Genomic DNA, 24,408 nt, shown 5'->3' on the forward strand with positions numbered 1-24,408 from the left:
ATTGTGTTTATGTTTTTGTTCTTGTCATGTTATGTTACTATGTGCACGTTATACTGTTTGTGTTTAATATTAAATCTCTTATTTCATTCTTCTTTCTTTCTGCTTTCTTTGTATATGGCGACAGGATCGCTTCTATGACATGGGACGGAAAACACACGGTGGAAAGTGAATGCACCAGTTGCGCTTCATGCTTGTTTGTGTTGATAGATATAACGGTCTTATATTCCACCCCGAGGCAATTCTTGTGCGTTCGGTCTTCATACCGAATGCACGTCCATGCACGGGGGAATATTAGGCAGCGACTCTAGGCACATAGTGTAATGTGTATACATCTTGGTTGCCAAATGCACGTTGAGGCCTATGAGGGTTCGCAAACATCCCCTCCTTCTCCCTTCCAATCATCCTAACAAACTCCTACTCTTTCCTCTTCTCTTCCTTCCCTCTATCTCCTCCCTTCTTCCTCCTGGGTCCCGTGACCGAATAGCTGCGAGTTGCCAGCGTACCGTCCGCTGGCACCCTCAGTGATAACTGCAGGGCCCACCAAATCTTCACTTGGGACTGCCGTGGTTACTAAGCCGGGGGATCGCTTGTACCTCGAAAACCTCGGCAGTTGCCAAAAACGGCCTTATATTCAGACACTACTGGAGTCCATGGGCGACGGAATTCATTCACCGTCAGATCGTCTGCTCGTAGTCTATTAAGGCAAACAAATGTTTTCCTTGTATCATCAAAAATACTATTTGTAAATGCTTGAATTAATGCAACTTGGTTTTACATTTCAAGAAAATAGATTCAGACTTACCCCAGAGAATTAAATTATTACACAAAACATGACACGCGTTCCGCGACGGCGTAACGGCTGTGGACGTGGATGCAATTATTTATATACAAAGTTTTGGTATGATAAATAACAAATTAGAGTCGTATTTTATACAAAATGTATAAGCAACAGTAGAGTATCTTGCTCCCTATTCTCTGAAGGATACTACTTCCCGAACTGGTGGTAGAGTGAAAATTTGACTGAATCTAAATAATTAATTGATAGATCAAAATAAAATTCAATATCTTATATTTTTAATTTCTGTTTAAAAAAATCTAACCTTAAAAGAACTCAAGGCGTTAATTTGGTTCTTTTAAGCAATATGATCAATTGGTATCGACAAGTTTTGGGTAAATTACAAATTTTTTTGTTGATTTTTTTTTTTAATGCGTCCTATTATTATCTTTAAAAATGTTGGATAGTCTTGTAGAAAGGTTTTCTTGTAGCTACAGCAGCTAAGCTGCTCTTGCTGCTCAAAAAGCTATCCTGGATGCACACGCCTATACACACAAAGGTATAAGTAGAGGCGTAATAGTAAATTCTCAGTTTGACGACCTTGTTTCTCTTCCATAATATTATAACCTATAACCACAGTTTTGTTTATGGCCTTAGCAGGCAAACGAGTAAACAGGCCGCCTGATGGCAAGCAGCATCCGCCACCCATGGACTTTGCAATATCAGAGAGACAGCCAAGCTGTTGTCTACTGGAAGGTGAACACTTTTTTTAACCTCGTTTAAAGAAGGACAATTAATTCGGAAAATACTGATACAGGGATTTCATTCCAAAGAACACACAAATTAGAACAACTTTTTGCGACTTTTTTTCAAATTAAAAACCGTATTTTTTTCTAATTTGAAAGCGAGAATTTGCATCTTTTTCAAATTAAAACTGTCAAATCTTTTCTCCAATTGAAAATCAAAAGTACCCTATGACATGATCTATAATAAGTCATTCATGCTGATTACTTAAAACTAACAAAGAAATATGTTCATGAAATCTCAGAAAATTCTTTGTAAACTGAAATTCCTTTGAAATCACTAATAGTTAATCTAGGGGAGACGGAAGTCGGGAGTAGGGAGAGAAACCAGAGGGACTTAATTATATGCAAATAATTCTAACTGAACGCTGTTTCACAACGTCGGCATGATTAAAGAGAATTTGAGGGCATGAAACAAGCGGAGAGGAAAATAGCTACGGCTACTCGTAGAGTGATGTTGATTTTAAATTATATATGTATTTCCCAAGAGTTTTCTGCAAAATGGCGAATAGTTGAGTTATTTTATAGTGGAAGGTAGGAAAACGAACTGGTACGTTAGCTGATGATAAATTTCTAGGGAATTGTGAACTCTTTTAATTTTGGATTTACGGTAGTTGCTAATTTTATTTAAAAAAATATTTATTTATTTAGGTGTAGTTAATATTAATACTGGTGTTATTTTTACAATACACGCTGACATCTTAGAATGTTTGTATTTAAGTTTATTTTTATTATTACACATTATTTGAGTTAGTAATAATGTAACAACTACAAGATATCCCAATTATAAATTAGTAGTTGATTGAAAAACGTCAAATTAGAATTAAGGCAAGAGGGTCAAATATTTGACGTATAACACCAAATTTAAAATTTCACAAGTTTAAAAACAGCGATATCACGATCAAGTCGGATAAACACTAAAGACAATTTCGGTAGCGAATTACCACTTACAAAATATATTGTCATTCTCATGATTCTCCTAAAGATATTTTTTGAAAAATCAAAAAGAATATAGACGATTTTCAATTGACATATATTTTTGCTGACTACATGTGTGGTACAAGCCTTTACTTCTAAATGCATATCTTGTTCTTACACTATAATAATGGCCCGTAAGCTATTTACAAGTTGGCGTCGCTCCTAATTTAATCCCATATTGTTCTCGAAAGTTCTGAGTGTAAACGCCTCATTAACATGTAATGAACATTTGTGTTATAATGTAATATGTGGTTGAGATACACTTGAATGGTTATGTCAGGTTTCCACGCTATATTTACTCAGATTTCGCTATAGAAACGCAACGAACATTATGACTTTTCGAACTAAAAAAGCAATTTTTGGAAGGAGATGGTAGGTAATTGCGATTCCAAAAATCATTAAAGCAGAGGATATTTATTTGCAATAAATTGAAAGACAATGTCTTCTCAGCATTTATCAGACGGTTCGACTACCATTGCGTCACGAAAAAGAACGAGAAGGTTCAAGGTTATGTTTCAGTGGTCTTGCAAATTCCTCTAAGATTTTAGCTGTTCATGAGAAGTTATGATTAATGTTGATAAGTTAGTAAACTTGCTGTTTAGCAACTCTGTCTTGCTTTAGGGGTTATTTTTACACCGTATTTCGTATTTATAAAGGTAAAGTCGACTTGATACAGGTCGCAGGAACACGTTGGATGTGGGCCGCTTTCGACAGGTCCGGCTGGAAATTTTTGGGGGAGGCCTATGTTCAGCAGTGGACTTTATGCGGCTGATGATGATGATGATGAAAGAATGAAAGCTGAAGAGTTTGCTGGAAAGCGCTAACCTAAGATACTACTGAAACTTTCACTTTCACTAATAGAAAGCTACAGTACTTCTGTGCTATAGGCTACTTATTATACCCGAAAAATGTTTATCCTAGGAAAACTATTTCCCACGGGCGGAGCAGCTGACAAAAGCTAGTTTAATGTAATTTGAATGCCGCTGGTTTCCTAACCGCAATTGAATAATGCGAGCAAATTAAATTAAAGGCGATTTCATTAAAACTTAATCCTTTTACCGCGTTATTGTGTTGTATTTAATTTTGTCACTTTAACTCAACGAAATTTAGCCCCGAGATGTTCGGAATTCATTAATTTATATAAGAATAAAATTAATGTTCCTTTTGAAAACAATTTAGTAGAAATTTACTGTTAAAAAGTAATAAAAAAGTTAAACGAACCGAAAAATTATTATGCGACGAATAAAGATAAATTAAGCATTCTTTGCATAAATCTTGCTTGCCCAATTTGTGTACTTCTAAAGAAAATAATTTAGAATTGAACGCTAACGTTGGAATAAAATTCTGTGGCGCGCCATCTCTGTACAAAGTTGCAAACTAACTTTATACGTGAACGTTTGTAGTTCAACAAGTTCGCGCACTTTGGGATAGATGGCGTTGTAGGCGATTAAATATTCTAAGTTAAAATAGACACAAAAGAGGTCGCATGTGCATTAAAAAATTTTGTGTAATTTTTCACTAGAGTACAAGAGAAAGAGGTGTCATGATTTTACCACTTCTTATACGTAGTTGTGTGTTGTAGCTTAATAAACTATAACAGAGTTCGAATAAAATAAAAAAAATATAAAAATGACTTATCCTAGGGATAAGGCGGTACCTCAAGGTTCATTTTCATACATTTTGTTTCACCTTTAATCTGGGTAACTAAACAAGAATTGGCAAGTAAAGAATTTAAATTCACGTCTAGTTAGTGATTAGTTCTCGCAGTTGAAAGAAAAACGTAAAAATAATTAATAATCATGGATATTTCGGCCTTTAAAATTTAATATGACGAAATTTTATATGCCATAAGTCTTTCGCTCATATATGTTATTCCCACGCATGTTTCGTTTTCTATTAGCATAAACGCTTGTAAAATGGCGTCTTAGGTACCACCCCTAATATTATATTTTGTGTTAATAAAACATTACCAAACGACGTTAAATCATAACACTAAAAACATAAAAACTTGTCTGAAATTTTCTGACAATATTTCATTAACATTTTCTAGTTTCATATTTCAAAACATTTTCCTCTGTAGTCGAGATTTATTATTTTTTCTATTTTAATAGAGACGGCTACATTTATGCGATTTAGCTTCCTAAGAGAACTTTTTATTATAAAAAAATCCTTTTTTTGTGTCTACCCACGTATGTACTTGTATAGGTTTCATGCGTTTATGTTTTAAGCTATGTTTTGTCTATCAACCTATGTTATAGTGTATTTAGAGATGTTTTAACTAGATTATTTTCATGTGTACAATTTCATTTTATTGCATCAATTTACGAGCACGCCGCTCGCCTGGTAGTACGCGACACGACCACAAACCATTGCTTATGATGGGAATTTAGAAACTCTATACGGATTTCATTTAAAAAAATACGCCACTGTGCTTGTTACCGTGAGAAATTAAATGTTAATTCTCATAATGCCCATTACTTACACTGGCTACGTTAACAACACATAGTATAATAAATTCTTATTTTTATAAAATGTGTGATTGACAAGTATGGATATAAAACAAGTGTGACGTTACAAGGGAGCGAATAAAATGCATCCAAACCGACACACTTACGTCCCGACGATTGTATCCCGGTTTATCTCCCGTATTTCCCGCGGGACGTAGTGATGTGCCGCAATTCGATTTCGGCCACTCTAACTCAATTTGTAGCCGAAAGCTTCGCATGTCAACATGTAACCAACACTAATTGAGTGATGGGAATTTAGATTTTGTTTATTTTGTTAAATATGAGTCAAGGTTTTTTGACGTATTTGCATTTATGTCTACAAAATATTATTCATAGGTATTGGTATTTTATAAGGTGTTAGAACAATTACCTCGCTGGCGTAGTGGTATTATGGTACGACTTTAGTACTGAGGTTTTGGGTTCCATGGTCTAGCAAAGGCATTTGCGCCTCTGTCTACTCATCTGGTCTAAAAAGCGAGTGTCTGTAGCCTACCTTTTCAGGGATAAAAGGCGTGAGTGGGTTTATAACGAGTTATTACAAGGTTATTACAATATATACTATTGCTATTTAATAAATTATATACCTTCTGCCTTTAACTTACATTTTTTCAACAGAGCGAAAAAGCGGCATGCTCGTCTCAACGAGTATACTGCTCGTCTGAGGGTAAGCGATACAATAACCCATAAACAGTAACACTATAAACAACTTCAATAATATAGCACTGCGTGGCACTCTCCTGTCTTCGCTACACATTTACTACTTTCTACTGTCGCCCAGTAGAACTTAATAAAATAGGTTTAGGCATCAAACCTAAAACCTCTCGTTGAGCAGACTATGCTGCTTAGACCAAGAAAGTTACTGCCAAGTTTGGCACAAATCCGAATCATCTCCTACCAGCAACCTTGCCCCTAAATTCAGAATCAGTGTAAGGATTTAGATTTAAAATAAAGATAACACTTTATAGCCATCGTAAAATAGATGGGAACACAAAATCCAGTTGGCAGAATGTTTCCTGCGAAGCCACTTATGGCAGATTGGTTTTGTGTTGGTGATAAAACATCTAGGACATAGTACTTTACGTGTGTCATTTAACTATAAAACAGATGGGAAATTATTTGAACTTTGAGGTTGATAGGTAAATAAGTAAAAGGTTACAAAATATGTAAGTACTTTACAATTATAATTTAAACCTTAGAAATGTGTTCAGAAATTAAAAATATAGCGATAAGGGACACAGCAATAGCGTGGACAGAGACGAAGGTCACTGATTCGGTGCTATACCTTGCAGCAAATCTCACGTAAGTGCATCTCGGTTGGCATCTTTTATTTATTTATAATTAGGACAACCAGTAGTTGTTACATTATAAATAGCTCCAATAAATATAACAGTAATGATAAGTTTAAATGCACAACATTTTAAGGTGTCACGGCATGCATCTTTTACGCTTTGTTTAATTCGGGATGTTTCGGGATGACGAATGCAGTTCAGTGCTCCGTATAAATTAGCTTTAGATGTTATTATTTTTTTTTTGGTGTTAAAACCCGCCATAGTGGCCCACGTAATTGTGTCGCGTTCGGGATAAGCCTGTGTATATCTAGTTCCAACAGGCCGGTATAATTGGACCGACCGGTGCCGACATAGCTATGGATAATCATATCTCGTCAGTCGACATTTTATAGGACCCCACTTCATTTGCCATCAGGTCTTGTGGGGTCACTTTGCAGTGCCCGATAAAAAATTATAATGTTGCTTATTATATGCCACTTAATACCAAAAGAGAATAATCCAATTCCAGAATATGTTAGCAAGTGCAAACAAAAACCGAAAAATTCGTCCTTCATTTACCTAACTCGATCACTACCCGCCCTACATTCGGCAAGACTTCAGACTCCTCTATTTGCCCCCGAGGTTTGGTTTGCGTTGCTTTTCTTACGCAAACACTACTGGATTTATTTACTTATGGTATATCTTGTTTAGTAAACCGAAATTGCTTGATGTCTCTAGAGATCAGTGTTAGAGGACGCGTCATGTTTGTAGAATAATGGTATTTATTCTTTAAGGCATAGAGAGGTGGGTAAATGGGTTAACTTATGTTTAGCCAGGTTTCGTCTTTAAACACTTACAATGCCAGAGGAATTATGGATCTATTGTTGGCTTTACAAAACAAACAAACGAACATCACACCTTTATCTATGGGGTAAGCGGAGGCGGGACTCACTTCTCGCCGTGTTCTCTGATCCATGACCTGATTAGGGGCGAGTCTATCATCAAGGACAAATTCCATACCCCGGGCTGATATTGAGTAGAGAAACCAATATCGTTTTACCCGACCCCAGATTCAAACCTGAAACCTCAGTACGGTGTCGTATCGCGCACCCAATAACTACCTAAGCAATTTTCGGCTTTATGTTATACATAACTTTGAACGCAATATAAATTAAAATGTTTTCTGTAAGTACTAGATTCCTAATTACATCCAATTCTTAATAATTTTCCCGAACAAAAAATCTCTGATTAAATTAATGCAAAAGCTGTACAAGCTATTGCATGAAATACGGCAGCCATAACCGTAACGAGCAACATCACTCAGGCGAGATAAACTCTTATCGCGACGGGCTGAAATCGAACCCCGACTTATGGCGCTCATTATATACTATCTGACCTGACTGAAGATAGATGAGATGTTATAGTAGCTTCTACCTATTTATCGGAACATTTAGGGGGCTCGCAGTCTTATGCAGATCACGGTCAAAAGGCTTAATTAAAAAGCATATTTAAGTTTGACCACGTAGAGATTATGTGCATATAATTCTATATCGATGGGTCTACGCGTTTTTCATTTGAACTCAAATAAAAAAAACTTCGTTTATAATAAAAGATTTCAAACTAGTAATAGATATTTAAATTCATAAATTCGGCAGAGATTTGTTCAATATAATCAAAAATAGTTTCCTTAGCGTATACACTTATATTTGTTCACTTTGAGTACTGCACAAACCAGACTGACCTGAGCGCTGTCTGATACCTGCTTTTTATAAAAATGACAGCCTCCCTTCCATGCTTCAAGTAGTCAATACAACAACTTTACAAATTAAGACTCTAAAGCGAATATCGATTACAAATGAATTTTTATTAAATTTTAGTTATGCTTAATGAAAAATATGTAGACTTTATTAATAATGTGAACTGTAATTAAACTATTAGTAAATAATCCAATAATTTTACCTATTTGCATTTCATTACAGTTTTTAACAAGTCAATATATATTCATATTTTTCTAAAAATATGATAGTATTTTCGTATAATATCTAACAATAATTACTAGTAGCTTAATAGTAGACTTGGGGGTCGCTAGATCATTAATTGAAAAGGGGACTTGTATTCGGAACCGTTATTTCGAAATATAGGTAGATATTGTAACTTTGACTTTTCGAATGAGTTACACCTCTGTCCCCCCCCCCCGCTCCCGCCCCGTGACCATGATGGCTGCAGTCTTCAAAACGTCGGAAGAAAATCATAATATAAAAACGGCAATGAAATCCGAAATATAGGTTTACTAGGTTTTGACTGCCTCGGTGGCGTAGTTGTATTGCACGTCCGGTACAATAACGCTCTGAGGTCCTGGGTTCGAATCCTGGGTCGGGCAAAGTGATATTTGGGTTTTTCTGCTCAGTATCAGCCCGGAGTCTGGAATTTATGCCCGATATGGCGATAGGCTCGCCCCCTATCACATCATGGGACGGAACATACTTGGCGAAAAGTGGGTGCCCTAGTTGCACCTCTGCATACCCCTGCGGGGATAAAATGCGTGATGTTATGTATGTATGTAGGTTTTGCTCGCGGCTTTGTCAGCGTGAAGGAGTTTACCGGGATAAAAGTCCCGCTATATATTTCCCGGGATAAAACGTATTCCCGGATAGCCTATAACCTCCCCAGGGTCTTAAACTATCTCCACACCAAATTTCATAAAAATTCGTTCAGTATATTTTGAGAAAATTGATAACACAGACAGTCAGAAAATGGGACTTTGTTTTATAATACGTGTAAATTTCAATGATATTCATTTTTTTCGAAACAAACACTTTCTTATTTTACATCTATGGTTCAAGTAACCTATTGTAGTGGTATTTTCAAGAACACATGATTGTAATTAAAATAAGTACTCATCCAAAAGTGCATTTAATAAATTCTTAAGCCTTTAACGAACTTCCCACGGTATTCTCGATTTAATCCACCATTAATTCCTTAGATCCTCCCCTTCGATGTACTTTAATTGTTCGTAAAGAGCTAAACATCCGCAAAGGCAACTGTTCGGTGGAATGTAAAGTATTTCCTGTTATTAGTTACGGGCATCGATTTAATACGAAGTAGATGTTGCTCGCGGCTTCGCTTACCTGGAATTTGGTTTATGAAATGCATGCGCAACATTCAATTTCATCAAATCAAAATCGGTGTTATAATTTAAATGACAAATAAGACATTTGCGTTTAAAATATTTGTATGCGTCTTGTCACACATATTTTGCTTCAATGGCAATAAATATGGAATAATATTTATTACAATTTATATTGGATATTTTCTTATGTTTGATTTTGTGGATTATTTGATATTTAGCAGAAAATATTACGAACAATAAATACTTCTGTGAAATCAGTTTTAAAATTATTCAATTTTGATGCTGATTACACAGAAGTATTATTGTGTGCAAAATTGGGGGCGTGGGGCTATCGTGCTATTTCTCTCTTACGTACGTAGTGTTATGGCCGATGTCACTTGGTGACGTCACAGTTTGCTATTATTGTTATATTATGACAACTACCCCTTCCACCAAACTATAAAGCTTTATAACTTATTTATTATTGCGTGGAGTTAATTATTTTGCAGTTATATTTTGAAGGAAGTTAATATGCATAAACTTCCCTCTAGCACGAGTATCACGGTCGACATAATTATACCGTTGCTTATTGCTTTACCACGCTTTGATTAAAGTCTTGTGGGGGAAAATGACTACCTTGATAACCACATACCTAGTATGGGCATATAAAGTTAGCCTGGAAAGATTGGTATTATATATTTCCGCATGTGTATATCTATTATGAAGAATATTATAGTAAATTTATGAAATAACTAGGTGTTGCTCGTGGCCCGTTGCCCGTAAAATTTGACTTTCCCATTACAAAAGACCTTAACACAGTATAGCGATGCATAGAACCTAATTTAAAATTTCAAATGTTTCCTATAGAAGTAAATTACCGAGACAAAAGAAGCCTAAATGCTAATCCAGGACATGGTTTATCCGTGTGCCAAATTCCATTCAAATCCATTTATAGACTTCTACGTTTATTTCTAACAAATATCCAAAAAAAAATTACGTAAATTCGCATTTATAATATGAATAAAACTGTAAAAGGCAAAATTTGTATAATGTAAAAAATGAGCAGTAAGACAATTTGTTAAGTATCGAAGGTAACACAGTACCACGATGCCCTATCATAAGATGGGACAGATCAGCAAAATGTAAAAGAATTAGCTGCGCTTCCACATATTGCCTTGGCAAGAAGACGTGTTTTTTTAGACCAGAGACTTGCAAGTCTCGCCAATAACTATATTAAAATAGTACTAAAAATCTGTCCTTAATTCTAAAAATAACCTTAGTAAAATTTAAACTAGATTTAAGATAGAAACCAGGATGAAATGGCTTCGACGGCGCAGACCTTTAACCTTTAGTAAATAGGTTTCTGCCGGAGGCCACATCCGCAGAGGATATTAAACGGGATGTACTATAAATACTTTAGACTTAAGGTCGATAATTGTGTAGCTGTTAGTTACAGAGGTAAATAAATTCTACCATATTTAATTTTTTATTATGCAAATAAGTAAGATTATATTTATGGGTTCTTTAAGAAATGTACGGCTATCTCATGTGTATCTAATTACTAGCTATCGTTTCGCTACTTCTCTTGCTTGAAAGGCCATTACCTATAAGAGTTAGATTTCAAAGTCTTGCGGCCAACAGTCCAAGGAGGTAACACTCTTAAAATAGATTGTATGAAACGTAAATAAATATTTGTTGGCTTCAGCAATCTAAACAGCATCAAAGCTATTATATCATATCAGTCGAAGCGAATTGGAAAAACCAACACAGCACTCCAGATCTCAAAACCCTGACACGATTGATAAAAATAAACCTCACATAAAACGAATAACTTTACAGTCAATAAAAAATTCAATAACAATAAAAGAAAAAATTCTAAACACACTCGCATGATGTGTTTACTACTGGTACTACTATTTTTAGCAGATGTGGAATCTTTTCATAATCCTGACGAAAATATTACCAGAGATGTAGGTAACAGTTTGATTGCGTTTTTGAACGCACCAACTAATGAAAGAATACTAGAACTAAATGGTAGATTGAAAACTGTAGAACAATATATCGTTGACAAAGATAAGATTGCTGAGTTGATTACCAACGTGACGCGCCAAACAAACTTGAATCATACAAATTTCTTTAAAGCATTAACCGAAGATGACCATTATTTACTTCAAAATAATAACGAATCGAAAAGTTTGTATCTGAAACTGAAGGAAAAAATGAACAGAGATGACATACTGAAGGTATTTATTGAAAAAGGAGGTGATACCCAACTGGTGCAATCTGCTAGAAAGATGATGGGTGATGATCGATTAGGGAAAATTGATGATGTAATAAATAATGTAGTTGATAGTATGATAGCTGAAACTGCCTCAGATGATCACAAGTTTGAAGCAAGAGCTAACGACAGTATGTATTGGGGTGAGTATAATATTACACTTATAAATTTTGAAGAGATCAAGGGTAATTAAAATCAAAATTAGTTGTTAAATACTGTATACAAATTTATGAAGTCTTATTCAGTATATTATGTCTTGGGTTGTGGATTCATTTCATTTTTTACTGCATCAGCTCGTCAATAATTGCTTTAGCTTATTTATGTATTGAATTCTCCTCAGTATTGGATTGAATTATTTACTTCTTTAGCAATACTGTTATTTTGTTAATGTAATCTTGACATTTTGCCAAACCACTTTGTTGTATCGACAATATTTCTTTATTGGATTTCTTTTGCTATACATATTTTAGTAGAGTAAATGTATATCAAGAGACGGTGATACCCTTTACTGCGCCTATGATTTGATATTATTTATGTATGTCATATTTATGCAGTACTAGCTTTTGCCCGCGGCTCCGCCCGCGTTATAAAGTTTTTCGGGCTAAAGTTTTCCGCTATAAAAGTCACGCTATATATTTTCCCTATGTTCTTCCCAGGGTCTCAAACTGTCTTCATACCAAATTTCATCTTAATATGTTGATTAGTTTTTGAGTTTAACACGTTCAGGTAGACAGATGCAGCGGGGGAATTTGTTTTATAATATATTTTTGTAGAACTTTTTAAGAGGAACAATCCCGTCATACATCATTGTTGCATAACTTTAACCGTTTACGCAGCGGACGCAACGGAAGCTCTCAAAACTTATTAGTTTTGCAACTTATTAGTTTTTTTTATTTTCCCCGTTTTTGCAACATGTTTCATTATTGCTCGGCTCCTATTGGTCATAACGTGATGATATATCACATCCACTCCATACATCACATATAGCACTCCACGAACAAAGGGCTATCCGACACAAAAAGATTTTTTCAGTTCAAACCGGTAGTTCCTGAGATTAGCCATTACTGATCCGCTCCTATTGGTCATAGCGTGATTATATATAGCTTATAGCACTCCACGAAAAAAGGGCTATCCAACACAAAAATTAACTGAGCAGAGTACAATGAGTAGCTGTTAAACAATGTATCACGCACCGGCACCATCTACTTAAAATGAAACGTACTTATTTTCGTGAGGGATACTCACACACCACGTACTGGCGCCGTTGTAGTACATGCTATGTATCAGAGATGGCGCTGTAAATGAAAAATGATTTTCCCTGTTTCCTGCTTTTCTTTTGATTTTTTTCCTGAATTTTCTTTGCTATAAACCTCACGGAGCTCGAGACCTTTCCAACGAATGCAAAACCGTGGAAATCGGTTCGTGCGTTCTGGAGTTATAGCGTCAGGAAGGAAAACCCGACTTATTTTTATATTATAGATCAAAACGGAAAAGATACTATAGTGCATCCCAAATGACAGATTGCACTATATCTGTAATGGTTGCAGACCATTTGGACATTAAGTATGTCCAATACCCATTAGATGATTATAATGTAGTAGATACTAGGAGATATGTTTAATATATTTTGAATAACCAGCATAATTTAGTCAGCCTTGATAATCGATACTTTATCTGGAAGCCACGCTTCAAACTTGCCCACTTACTTAAGTGCAAGAGAGTCGAGTTTCTGTACTCATTAAAAAAAATTCCAGACCCTCAGGGAGAACTAGAAGACCTAAAAGAATACCATCGCCACGATGGCAGGCGTTTGTACAAGGGAGAGAGGACCACCGTGAGGTACTACCCTTTCATGGTGTCCATACAAGTGATGGGCAGGTTCTGGTGCGGAGGAGTTATTTACTGGCATGACCTGGTGCTCACTTCCGCTGCTTGCTTGCAACTGTAAGTAGAGGCAATTATGTTCCATTAAAGGCTTAGATAAGCAAAAAGGCTTCAAGAAATAGACTTTCGAAAGCAATTTCTACAGCGTTAACAAAAAGGCAAGCTGAGTTCTGCAAATTGTAAAGCTTGCAAAAATTTCGTCAAGTCATATGTGTAAAGAATTATTGAAATATAGCTGCTATATAGCGGTTTGTTTTGCTGCAAGAACTTATTAGTCCAAACTTACTATAAGATGTAAAAAATTCTCGGTCTCATGATTTGCTATAAATAATAATTGGCATTTGGCTATAAACAATTGTAATGCCATTCAGAATTTAGAAAATTGCACTCGTAACGTTGGAGATTATGTAGCAACCACACATTTGCAAATCCTCACAAAATTATCACAAATTCAAACGGTATGTAATGAATGGGCTTGGCTTATGAGCTTGTAAATGTGTATACTTTGTTGTCGACTGTCGGATTTTTAACACACATAACAAGAAGCAAAAGCTTATTTACGTTTGTGCGTGGCAGACTTTCTACAACCACCAAATTCAACGAAACAATAAATGAAAAATCTTTCACCTCAAATAAAAATGAAAAGCACATACATCTAGGATTATGTTTTTGGTTTCAGGATGCACAACAACAGGTTCTTTCGCGAGAACCCTCGAGTGCTGCAAGTGAGGATCGGCAGCAACCACAGCAGACTGGGAGGGGAAGTCCTTGATGCGCTAGAGGTAATTTCTACTCATGCGTGTGTTTGTGTAGAGTGTTAACTTGTTGTCAGGCGATACGACTTACAGCAAATAAAACAGTATAGTTAGTTACAACTCTTTAACTTACAGCAACACTATTTTTAACCGACTTCAAATAAGGAGGTTATCTATTCGACGTGTATTTTTTAATAGAATGTAAAAATATTATTATAATTGAAGGGCTACTTTTGCTGTCGTTAGACAATTCTCTACTGTTGAATTAAAATAACTACATGAAGATTGCTAAATCTGGCAGTTAAATTTTAGACCATATGAGTAGTCCTTCCGAAATAGAATAGATCCATTAAATATAACATTACATGAGATTGTCCATTTAATGATTGACCCAATCTGATTTAATCACAAAACAAAAATTTACTAATATTTCAGAATAAACCAACAACAATAAAGCATTAAGTAACAAACAACATTGAATATTTCCCCCATAGGTTTACTTCCACCCCGCCTACAACCCTCGCACCCTTCGCAACAACATCGCCGTGATTCGCCTCCGTAAGCACCTCTATTTCAACTACCACCGCATCCCGAAGGTCATCGCCATCTCCCACAACGCTCACAGCCTGCCGGCTACTGCTGAGGTTCTGTTACTAGGCTGGGGTGTTACTAAGGTGGGTCCTAAAAGTTCTGAGTACCTTAGTAGTATGGTAAGGGAGACGGTAAACTCATGATTTTGTTAACTACCTATCAATTACAAATGCAGTTATATAAGATTTTGAAATCAGAAAGTGACTAAAGTAAGGTCACCTGATGGTAACCCTTACAACGTATTATATATTAACATCTATGTTACCTAGTAACTACCTATTATGGCTGATTATTATTGTCCGGTTTTTGTGAACTCGTAGTCTCTCGCAATTTTGTACTAACCTACCGGTGAAAACTTGTTGTTGGGCCTAGTGTATATTTAAATAATAATTTACACTATATAGCTATAACATGTCAGGCTGTAAGTTTTCCAACTTATAATAAATCACTAAATAAATCTAAATTAAAAAATATATATGAGACAGTTCTCAAAACAAGAACAAGCAAGACAATTACTGTCAATAAAGCAGAATATAGATTACTCGGTGTATCACTCAGATCTTTGGCGAAGTAGATCTAACACAAAGAAGACTCAATCAAACCGAAATACAATAGTTCTTAGGTAACTATCTAGCAGGAGAAATAAACGAGGTAATACTATCTACCCTAAAAAGTCTTCTTACAAGAGACCTTCCCAAACTTATGATTAATATTTTTAGATGTCGCAGAAGTTATCTTATGAGCCGGTGTTTCTGCAGCGGAAGTTTCTACCGATCTATCCGAATGCTTTCTGCAAGGAAGTCTATGGCGAGTAAGGGACATTTATATACATTCTAGATATAAACCAAGATAAAGCAATCATGTAAGCCCTTTTGTTTGAAATATTTTCATTCAAAATTTTGTCATAGGATAAAATCATCACCTGAAATGACATTGCATACTTTATACCTTGATCTACAACTTTATCATTAGTGACATGCTAGTTAAGGCATTTTTTGTTTTTTATTATAAAAATCATCTGCGAAAAATTTAAACATAATATGAAAATGTACACATGTACACACACTTACTCACACACACACATATTAAAACACAAAAATTTACATACTCAATAAAAAAGTCTAGTAGTTGTATAAAATAAAATAAAAAAAAGAAAAAAAAATATAATAATATGTACACGCATGTAACAAATACCTATTGTAAGTAGTTAATTGTATAGTTTCTCCTTCTCTTCAAACTTTGCCATGTCCGACAGGGTCCACGATTATGTCACGTGTATTAAAATGTAACATCTTATGTATAAAATGATTGTGGAGTGCAATAAACTTTGAATTTGAATTTGAATGTTGTCTTTAGAATTCTTGCACCGTCAATATTTAATGCAACTCGTACAAATTTGTATGCTTTAAATTAAAGATTATATAATTGGTAATTCAACAGCATATAACATACTATTAGGTTCCATCATTGCGGTACTGTTTTACGCAGTAAGTATTTCGGAGGGCTGGTCGGCAACCCCCAACGTCAATATTACTCTACAAAACTATCTTCTTTCTGTAAGTGTTCGTATCGCCCGAATTAAAAAAAAATATATATTATCTAGAGTTTCCCTAAGGGTTACGTGTTAAGAGAACGCTGCTTAAAATTAGCTACTGCTAAAATCCCTAAAGATTTCACGCCCGCTGTAGATCTAAGTTGTAAATTTAATGACTAAACCCCAGGGCTCTATGTTAGCTTCGATCTGTCCACTCAGTATTCTTTCACTACTACAGTCTCAGCGATTTTGAATTTATTTTTATGACGCTTTGAAACGGACTGGTAGTGATTTGAATTTCTTGAGGAAGATATTGTACGATCAGCAACAAAAGTCGATGAACAGATACTAATTTACAAAACACATGAACACTGAAACGGACCATAAATCACTTACCAAAGAAGAGTACAGATTAAGGTTATCATTTCAATATGGACACCAAAGTAAAGGATTGGCTGAAAAATTATGAAAAAGAAACTGACGTTTACGTTGAATCCTTCGAAGAGAATCTCCTGCCAGAATAATTTTGAATTTACACATTTGTTTCTTAAACCGGCCAGTGCTCTATAAAATAGGATGTTTAAAATGTAACTAACCTATTCCTATTAATGTTATAATATTACTTACTAATATATTATGATGTTTTGCCCATACTTAAAAATATATAATTCTGGTTATTAACTTCAATATGTACTATTATATTAACCTGAAGAATTTGTTTGTTTGAATGCGCTAAACTCAGGAACTACTTAACTTATTTTAAAAATATTTCACTAATAGAAAGCTACATTACTCCTGAGTGCTATAGGCTACTTTCTATCCCAGGTAAATATATAGCATGACTTTTGACCTTGAAAAACTTTTTCACGCGGGCGGAGCAGCGAGCCAAAGCTAATATGTTATAAAATAACAATTTAATTGATATTCTGGACTGTTGTATTAATTCGGCAATGTTTTGATAGTAAAAAACGCGGTGCGCTGCGTTCCGCGAGATGGGTGTATTGAAGCTTGATGGGTTCAGTTTAATGAATAGGAAAAAAGCTTGTACTTATATAAAAAAAAGAATGTGCTAATTTCAGCCACATTTGTATTTATTACAGATCATAAATAGAATTCGCTAGTAATATTTGACATTCAATGGTTTGACTGCATTCAGCTACTTTTGTAGTTCAATTATGACAAGTTATTTTGAATTTAATGTAATCAGTAACTTATGGTAAATGATAATGATTAGGAAATATTGGAAACAAATTATGTTCAACGACTTCTGTTGCTGACTGTACAAGAAAGGTTACTTGGTAACTATAATTTTAAAGACTTAAAAAATGTAAAAAATCTTTGCATGTTATCTAGTCGAGGATTTTTTTCACGATTACCTTTTATGGATTCAAATTATGTAATATAATGTAGTAAGACAAGATGCCGAATTATGTCTTTCGATAATACGAATCATCTAGCAAATATGATCTATATTAGTTAGGCAGGAGATCACGACACTAAGCCGTCATAATAATGGAAAGAAATAATTAAACATATGATAATTGGAAATAGATTATTGGAAATTCAAAAACATTTGCAAAATATTAATAAAAAATAAATTTAAAACAAAGGATGATTTAACGTGACCGGTTAATATTAAAATTACCTATGAACATTTTTTTGATTGCCTCGGCGACGTAGTTGTATTACGGTACGACTGCAGTTCTAAGGTCTTGGGTTTGATCCGGGTCGGGCAATGATATTTTGGTGTTTCTGTTCAGTATCAGGCTTGAGTCTAGAATTTTTGCCCGACATGACGATAGGCCCTATCATGGGACGGAACACACATGGTAAAAACTGGTTGCCGTGCACTTCTGTCCACCCCTTCCGGAATAAAGACATGATGTGTGTTTATTTTGCATGATACAGAAAGACGGCAAAAATCTAATAAAAATATATATTATTTATTTATTGACATTGACGGTCAGCGTTGTTTTCAGTAAATTCATAACGTCGAGTATGTTTTGCGCCGGCACATTTACGACGGGAGAGGGTGCGTGTGATGTAAGTATTGTTTAAAAATATGTGCAAATTAAACAGTATGATGTGGCTAATCCAAGCTTTACCCTTGACTGCAATTGTTTACGGTAGGATGTTTTGCTGGTAGTAGGATCTGTATATCCGCCCAGATAGCGACCACCGTACACAAGGTGTTAAAACCTGCTATAGAGACCCACGTAAATATGTCGCATTCTGGGATCAGCTTGTGTATATCCGGATCTAACAGGCCGGTATAATTGTGTCGACTGTCGCTGGGTAATCATCTCTCGTCAGTCGATATTCTATTGGACCTCACCCCACTTACTTTTAGATGTAGTGGGGACATTTTTCCATGCCCGTAAAAAAAAATCAAATAGATTTACATAAAATTTTGTATGGCAATAGTTTATGACCCTGGGAAGGCCGAAGACTATTCTTATTCCGGGAAAACATTCACGTGGACGAAGCCGCGAGCAAAGGCTAGTCTAACATAACTGACATTTGTAATATTATTGGAATAATTCACTGTTACAACAATTTGGCAAACAGACTGGGACGTCCTCTTGTCAGATGGCGGGTCGACTTAAACGAGGGCCGGCAGCGACTGGATGCATAAAGCAGCAGACCGGGCTCTGAGGCGTACCTTGGAAGAGACCTATGTCCAGCAGTGGACTGTAACGGGTTGATGATAACAATTTGACTGAAATACTATATAGTTCATCACATTTTCAGCACGACGCAGGTGGTCCAGCGATACTGTCAGGCAAGCTTGTCGGCATCATATCGTTCGGGCCGGCGGTCTGCGGCTTCCCTAACGTGCCCACTGTGTTCACGCTTGTTGGAGCGTATGCTGATTGGATAGAAACTATTAATGAGACTGTAAGTTGTAGTAAATCTACTGTCAGTATTTAAATCGTGAGGTTTGATTTCTAGGAAATATGGTGGTTTTGAGACTAATATATAAGGCTTTCATACGTAGGTATAGTGTGCATGTTATTTTTATTCATAATATATATATCTATTATTATGCCTTTGACATAAGTCTACTTTTATTTATAAAAGGCATAAAACAGAATACAATCAAATATATTTATCAAAAGATTTGCAATTATTTTGATCTAGATTACCTTCCTTAATTTCCTATTGATCTTCGGTTGTTTTATATGGTCTAGAAGTGGTATTTATGATAGATACTGCTTATTTTAGATTTTGTTCCGCGATTCTACGTTACCAGGTGGAATATTACTAAAATGAGCTGAATTAAAAAAAGCATTCCCATCTGCCGGCAAGTCATCTCAATGCCCCCTAGTATAGCCGATGCTACACCAACAGTTGAACCGTATGCTCGATTACCCTCTATACCACAAAAATACATCGAAGCAAAAATTACATACCACCTAAACTTCATTACCCATTTAATCTTCAAAAATTTCTCCCAGATGCCGCTATACTACCGTGGCAATAAGCGCACAACCACCACAACCCACTCGCCCCTGGTGGCGTACTTCAACACGTGGGTCCAAGAGCCCGCCACCACTACCGGCGTGAACCCGCTGGTGGTGCCCACTACCATCCCCCACGAGCCGGTCATCACCACCAGGCCGACGTCACCAGCGCTGAGGAGAGGAGACGAGGAAACTGATGGAAATGATGGGAATGATGGATGGAGTATTGATTTGAAGAAATGATTCGAATTTAAGGCGCTGCGTAAATTGTGTTAGCTTGTTAAGGAGAAATATTATGAAACTGGGGCCTTATTCTCTATCCCGCATGTTATTTGAACAGTGTGTAACAAGCACGGAACACAACGCATCATGTTTAGGACTATAGAAATTTGGCTTACAGAATACCATTCCATGCACATTTCTCGAAGATAACATGACACGGCCGCGTTACGCGTTTACACTATCATACAGAATAAGGGCCCTGATGGCAATTTAGCAACTAACTAATTGTGTTTTTCGACTGCAGTGTAACAGCATCTGCGCAGGTATTTATTTGTAAATTTAAAAGTATTATAATAAATTATGGTGACTGAATTGAGTTTTTATTAAAATAACAGCTGCGCAGTAACAGACACTTATGTGTACGAGCATCTATAACGGACTATGACCCAAAATTTTGTGCTGGTTTGTGCGCCCCTTTAGGGTATGCGCCTTGTGCTTCACTGCTGGTACTGCCCTAGTTAACCCTACCATTATCATATTAAGCTAAATATATGTATCGTGAATCATTGAAAATAAAACGGTAAGGAATTGAATCTAAGTTAATCCATCCACTGCACCAGTACAAAAGCAATTAGCAAGTTCATAAAAAACACTGCCCTTTGTCGATATATATTTAGGCTGTTCTCTAACCCTCACGTACGTTGTACTGGAATAAATATAGTGCAATTCACAAGCAATTTTAGGACATATTTCCACGTTCCCAGGGTACAGGATTGTAAAGTATTTCACATTGTTGCAGCGTGGTGACAATGTTCAGCATTTTTCATTCGAGAGTAAAATATTGCAGGTTCATTTCTGGATTCAATTCTTTTGTATTTTATTTTGAAAAGTTTTTACCTGTGTCTCCGTCTCTGAAGTCCGATACTGAATATTACTGAAAGATTCAGGAACAATAGTTTCAGAAATTACTCAGTTCAGAACAACACAAAACATATCTTAGTGTTAAGCTGTCCTTAAGTAATGTAGGCCACGGAATATTTAAACTGGCTGAAAGGGAAGGATTTCTCAATTCGTAGTGTAATTTTTTTTTTTGTTTGTTGCTAATTGAATTTTAAATTAATATCCTTGTGAAAATCCTGCTTAAAGTAAATTGCTAGCTAATGTATATACTTTAGCTAGCAATTTACTTTAGGCACCACTTTAGAATTAGTATTAGAATTAGTATTATCTATTATATAGTAAAAAATATATAATTCAACATTATATCGTGTTTTTATTTATTTTCATACAATAAAATATAATGTAAAATAATTTTTGGTTCTGAGTGCAAATTGATAAATCCAACAATGCTGAAAGTAAATCCTAGTCTAACTTTTTAATATCATAAGACAAATTTGTGAAAATATTTCGATTGTATGCGGATGTTTGATAGAAATAAACGCAGAAACAGCTAAACGGATTTGCATGAAATTTGGCATAAGAGTAGATCATATCCCGGATTAACACATAGGATAATTTTTATCCCGGTAATTTGCGCGAGTCTCACAGTTGGTACCATGAATCGCTAGTTTTAGAGACTTTTACAGTGAAAAGGCTTTTCTCGGGCGAAGCTGCGAACAACACCTAGTCTTAATAAAAGTAAGCATATCATGCCGTTCTTAAACCGACCAGGGATCTTATTCTCTATAACAATGTATGCTCGTAACAGTCGTGTACGTTATCTTCGTAAAGTTAACTCGTATTCTTTGTGGAATGGTAGTCTGTATGCCAATTTCTATTGTCTTAAACGCGACGCGGTGCGTTTGTTCAAACATCTCGTACGGGGGTCAGACTTTCCAAATTGCTCCGGCTGTGGAGTCAGAGAAGACGTTCATGTTTTATCGGAGTGAATGAACCTCATAACTTGGGTTTCGATGTGGGCAACATAAATAGTTTTTTGTCAGTTTCTGCGTCGGAAGGGATTTTAATAAATATATTTTGACATAGTGAATAGAGCGACATGATCGTGAATTTACGACCACGCTCATAACTTAAGATAAAACAAGACGTGGTGCGTTACGCACTTCTTCCGCTGTCAATAACTTGGCCAGAGGCGGCTTTACCTATTGTGCAGATTGTGCGCTGCACACGGGCGCAGTGTGTTAGGGGGCGCCAGACATGACACCTTCCAAGAGACATGCGTCGCTCGCGAAATGGCACTCTCAAACAACCTGCGTCCGTGCTAAGGCCGGCGAGCGGCTTCTTTACTTTACACATTAACTTTTGATTTAATATTATCAAATTTATTAAAGATTACATTGTCTCCTAGAGGGCGCGAAGGAATTCATTGCGCACGGGCGGCACATGAGCTAGAGCCGCTTCTGAACTTGGAATCGCGAATAAGGCTCGAGTGATACAAGTTTTGTTCCCACGATTTGTACACGTTACAGCCCACGTGTCACGTCTCAGGTGCATTAATGGATGTACTTTGTCAGAGTAATCGCCGCATTAGTCAACTGCACGCGGCCTCACACCAGGCAAGGCGCCGCGCAGACGACAACTGCTAACTGTTTCACTTACAAAAACACGACAGAATATTTTGTTTCATTTAGTATAAAATTCACAATTACTTATAAGTTGCTGAATTAATAATTAATAGAATTAAAATATCTGATGGTTTATTGCCGAAGTGCGTACGGGGTGAATAGGTCTTAGGAAGGAAAAAGAAAAAAAATATTGGTAATAATTATTATTCTCACATAAAGCTGGTAGTAGAATATTTGTATCCGCCCGGATGTCGACCACCGTACAAAGTGTCAAACCCGGCATAGTGGCTCACGTAAGTGTAGCGTTCCGGGATCACTCTGTTTATATCCGGTTTCAAACAAGTAGACATAATGGTATAATGCAAGTGTGTACCTAAAAATAAATGTTTTACTACGCATTCTTAACAAAAACTTAGAGTTGGATTACATATAATTTGCTCTAATAAATATTTCAATACAAAATTCGTTGCTTCACCCCAAGTTCTATTCACCCCATTCGTATACTTGCTTGTCCATCAAGTCTATACAAGTAATTTACAATGCTGATTCGGTGTAACATGCTCCCGTGTGGCATGAGCCGCCCCTTTGGAACTGGCGAACGATGCGATATCCGACGCGAGCGGATATATCCGATGGGAGGATACTGCGCTCTAACGGACCCTCGGATTTTGCATATACGCAAATTGACTGAAGCTTGTCATCGGATTTTTTCCGTTCAATATTGACTTATCGGATATGTGGCGTATTTAGGTTAACTAGTGATGTCCTGAGTTCGATTTTATTTTTAAATAGTGGTTGAATTAAATGACAGAATGTTTAATATTAAAATAAGTTTAATACGAAGCTTGCTATTTAAGACCAGCTTTTGATAGTACTGCTGCAGTCATTATTCATGTCGCCTTTTTGCTAGTTAAGTTTAATCGAATATTAGGCAAATACTATTAACAAAATTAATTATAATCGCACATTAAGTGGCAGAGCGCACTTCATAACCATAGTTTTTAATTTAAAGGAGTAGTATTTATATTTAATAAAGTTGTAATATGAAGGTAATTTAACATTCACTTTTCGGACCACTAAAACTTCAGTTCGCCCTTGCCTACGAAAGTTTTGAAGCCTTCGAAACATCATGCGTAAAATAAAACTAACAAAAAACAATAAAATCCCAATTTGATTATTTTTTTATTGGTTATTCACATAAAAAAGAAGAAACTTCAAATAAATGATATACAAAGAAGCAGCGAAGGTCGATGTTGAATTTCGACTTTCATTCGTGTAAACATAAGAAATCATTCAATTATCTCAGTTCACATTTAGCGACGGCATGCAATCTGCCTCCACACAAAATCACTTCCCTCTTGGGTATTTCCAGCCTCTATTTATAATCCGGCGAAACCCGGTCGCAATTCCCACTGATCTTTATTCAAACGGAATCCGGGGCACGTAACAGCAACTTTTTAACTCGGTTTTAACCCGCTTTACGAGACATAAATCCGTTTGTTTCAACCGGTTATAACCGGTTATAGCCGGTTGTAGGGACGGGTTGGAATCGACTTTTTGCTGAGTGCAGTTTGAGTTGGCAGTTACGGTTAAGCTATTTTTATCGTGAGAGGTTAAGTCTGTATACTAAAGTGACGTTTTCGGATATAATATCCGCTCATTAAACTTAATTTATTTGTAATGAATAAATATTTATTATCGTGAACTAAATTAAT

General features: G+C 35.9%; 1 protein-coding gene across 1 annotated transcript; it reads left to right on the plus strand.

The window, feature by feature from the left end:
* The first annotated feature begins 11,234 nt into the window (after window positions 1-11,234).
* LOC115445307 (transmembrane protease serine 9-like) lies at window positions 11,235-20,304 on the plus strand. Its single transcript, XM_037441628.1, has 8 exons — window positions 11,235-11,861; window positions 13,473-13,662; window positions 14,282-14,384; window positions 14,852-15,031; window positions 15,668-15,759; window positions 18,462-18,525; window positions 19,234-19,380; window positions 19,941-20,304. The coding sequence occupies exons 1-8, from the start codon at window positions 11,330-11,332 to the stop codon at window positions 20,187-20,189; spliced, it is 1,557 nt and encodes a 518-aa protein (XP_037297525.1). The 5' UTR covers window positions 11,235-11,329; the 3' UTR covers window positions 20,190-20,304.
* Window positions 20,305-24,408: the final 4,104 nt, after the last annotated feature.

Source organism: Manduca sexta, chromosome 4, assembly GCF_014839805.1.
Source record: "Manduca sexta isolate Smith_Timp_Sample1 chromosome 4, JHU_Msex_v1.0, whole genome shotgun sequence".
Lineage (NCBI taxonomy): Eukaryota > Metazoa > Arthropoda > Insecta > Lepidoptera > Sphingidae > Manduca > Manduca sexta.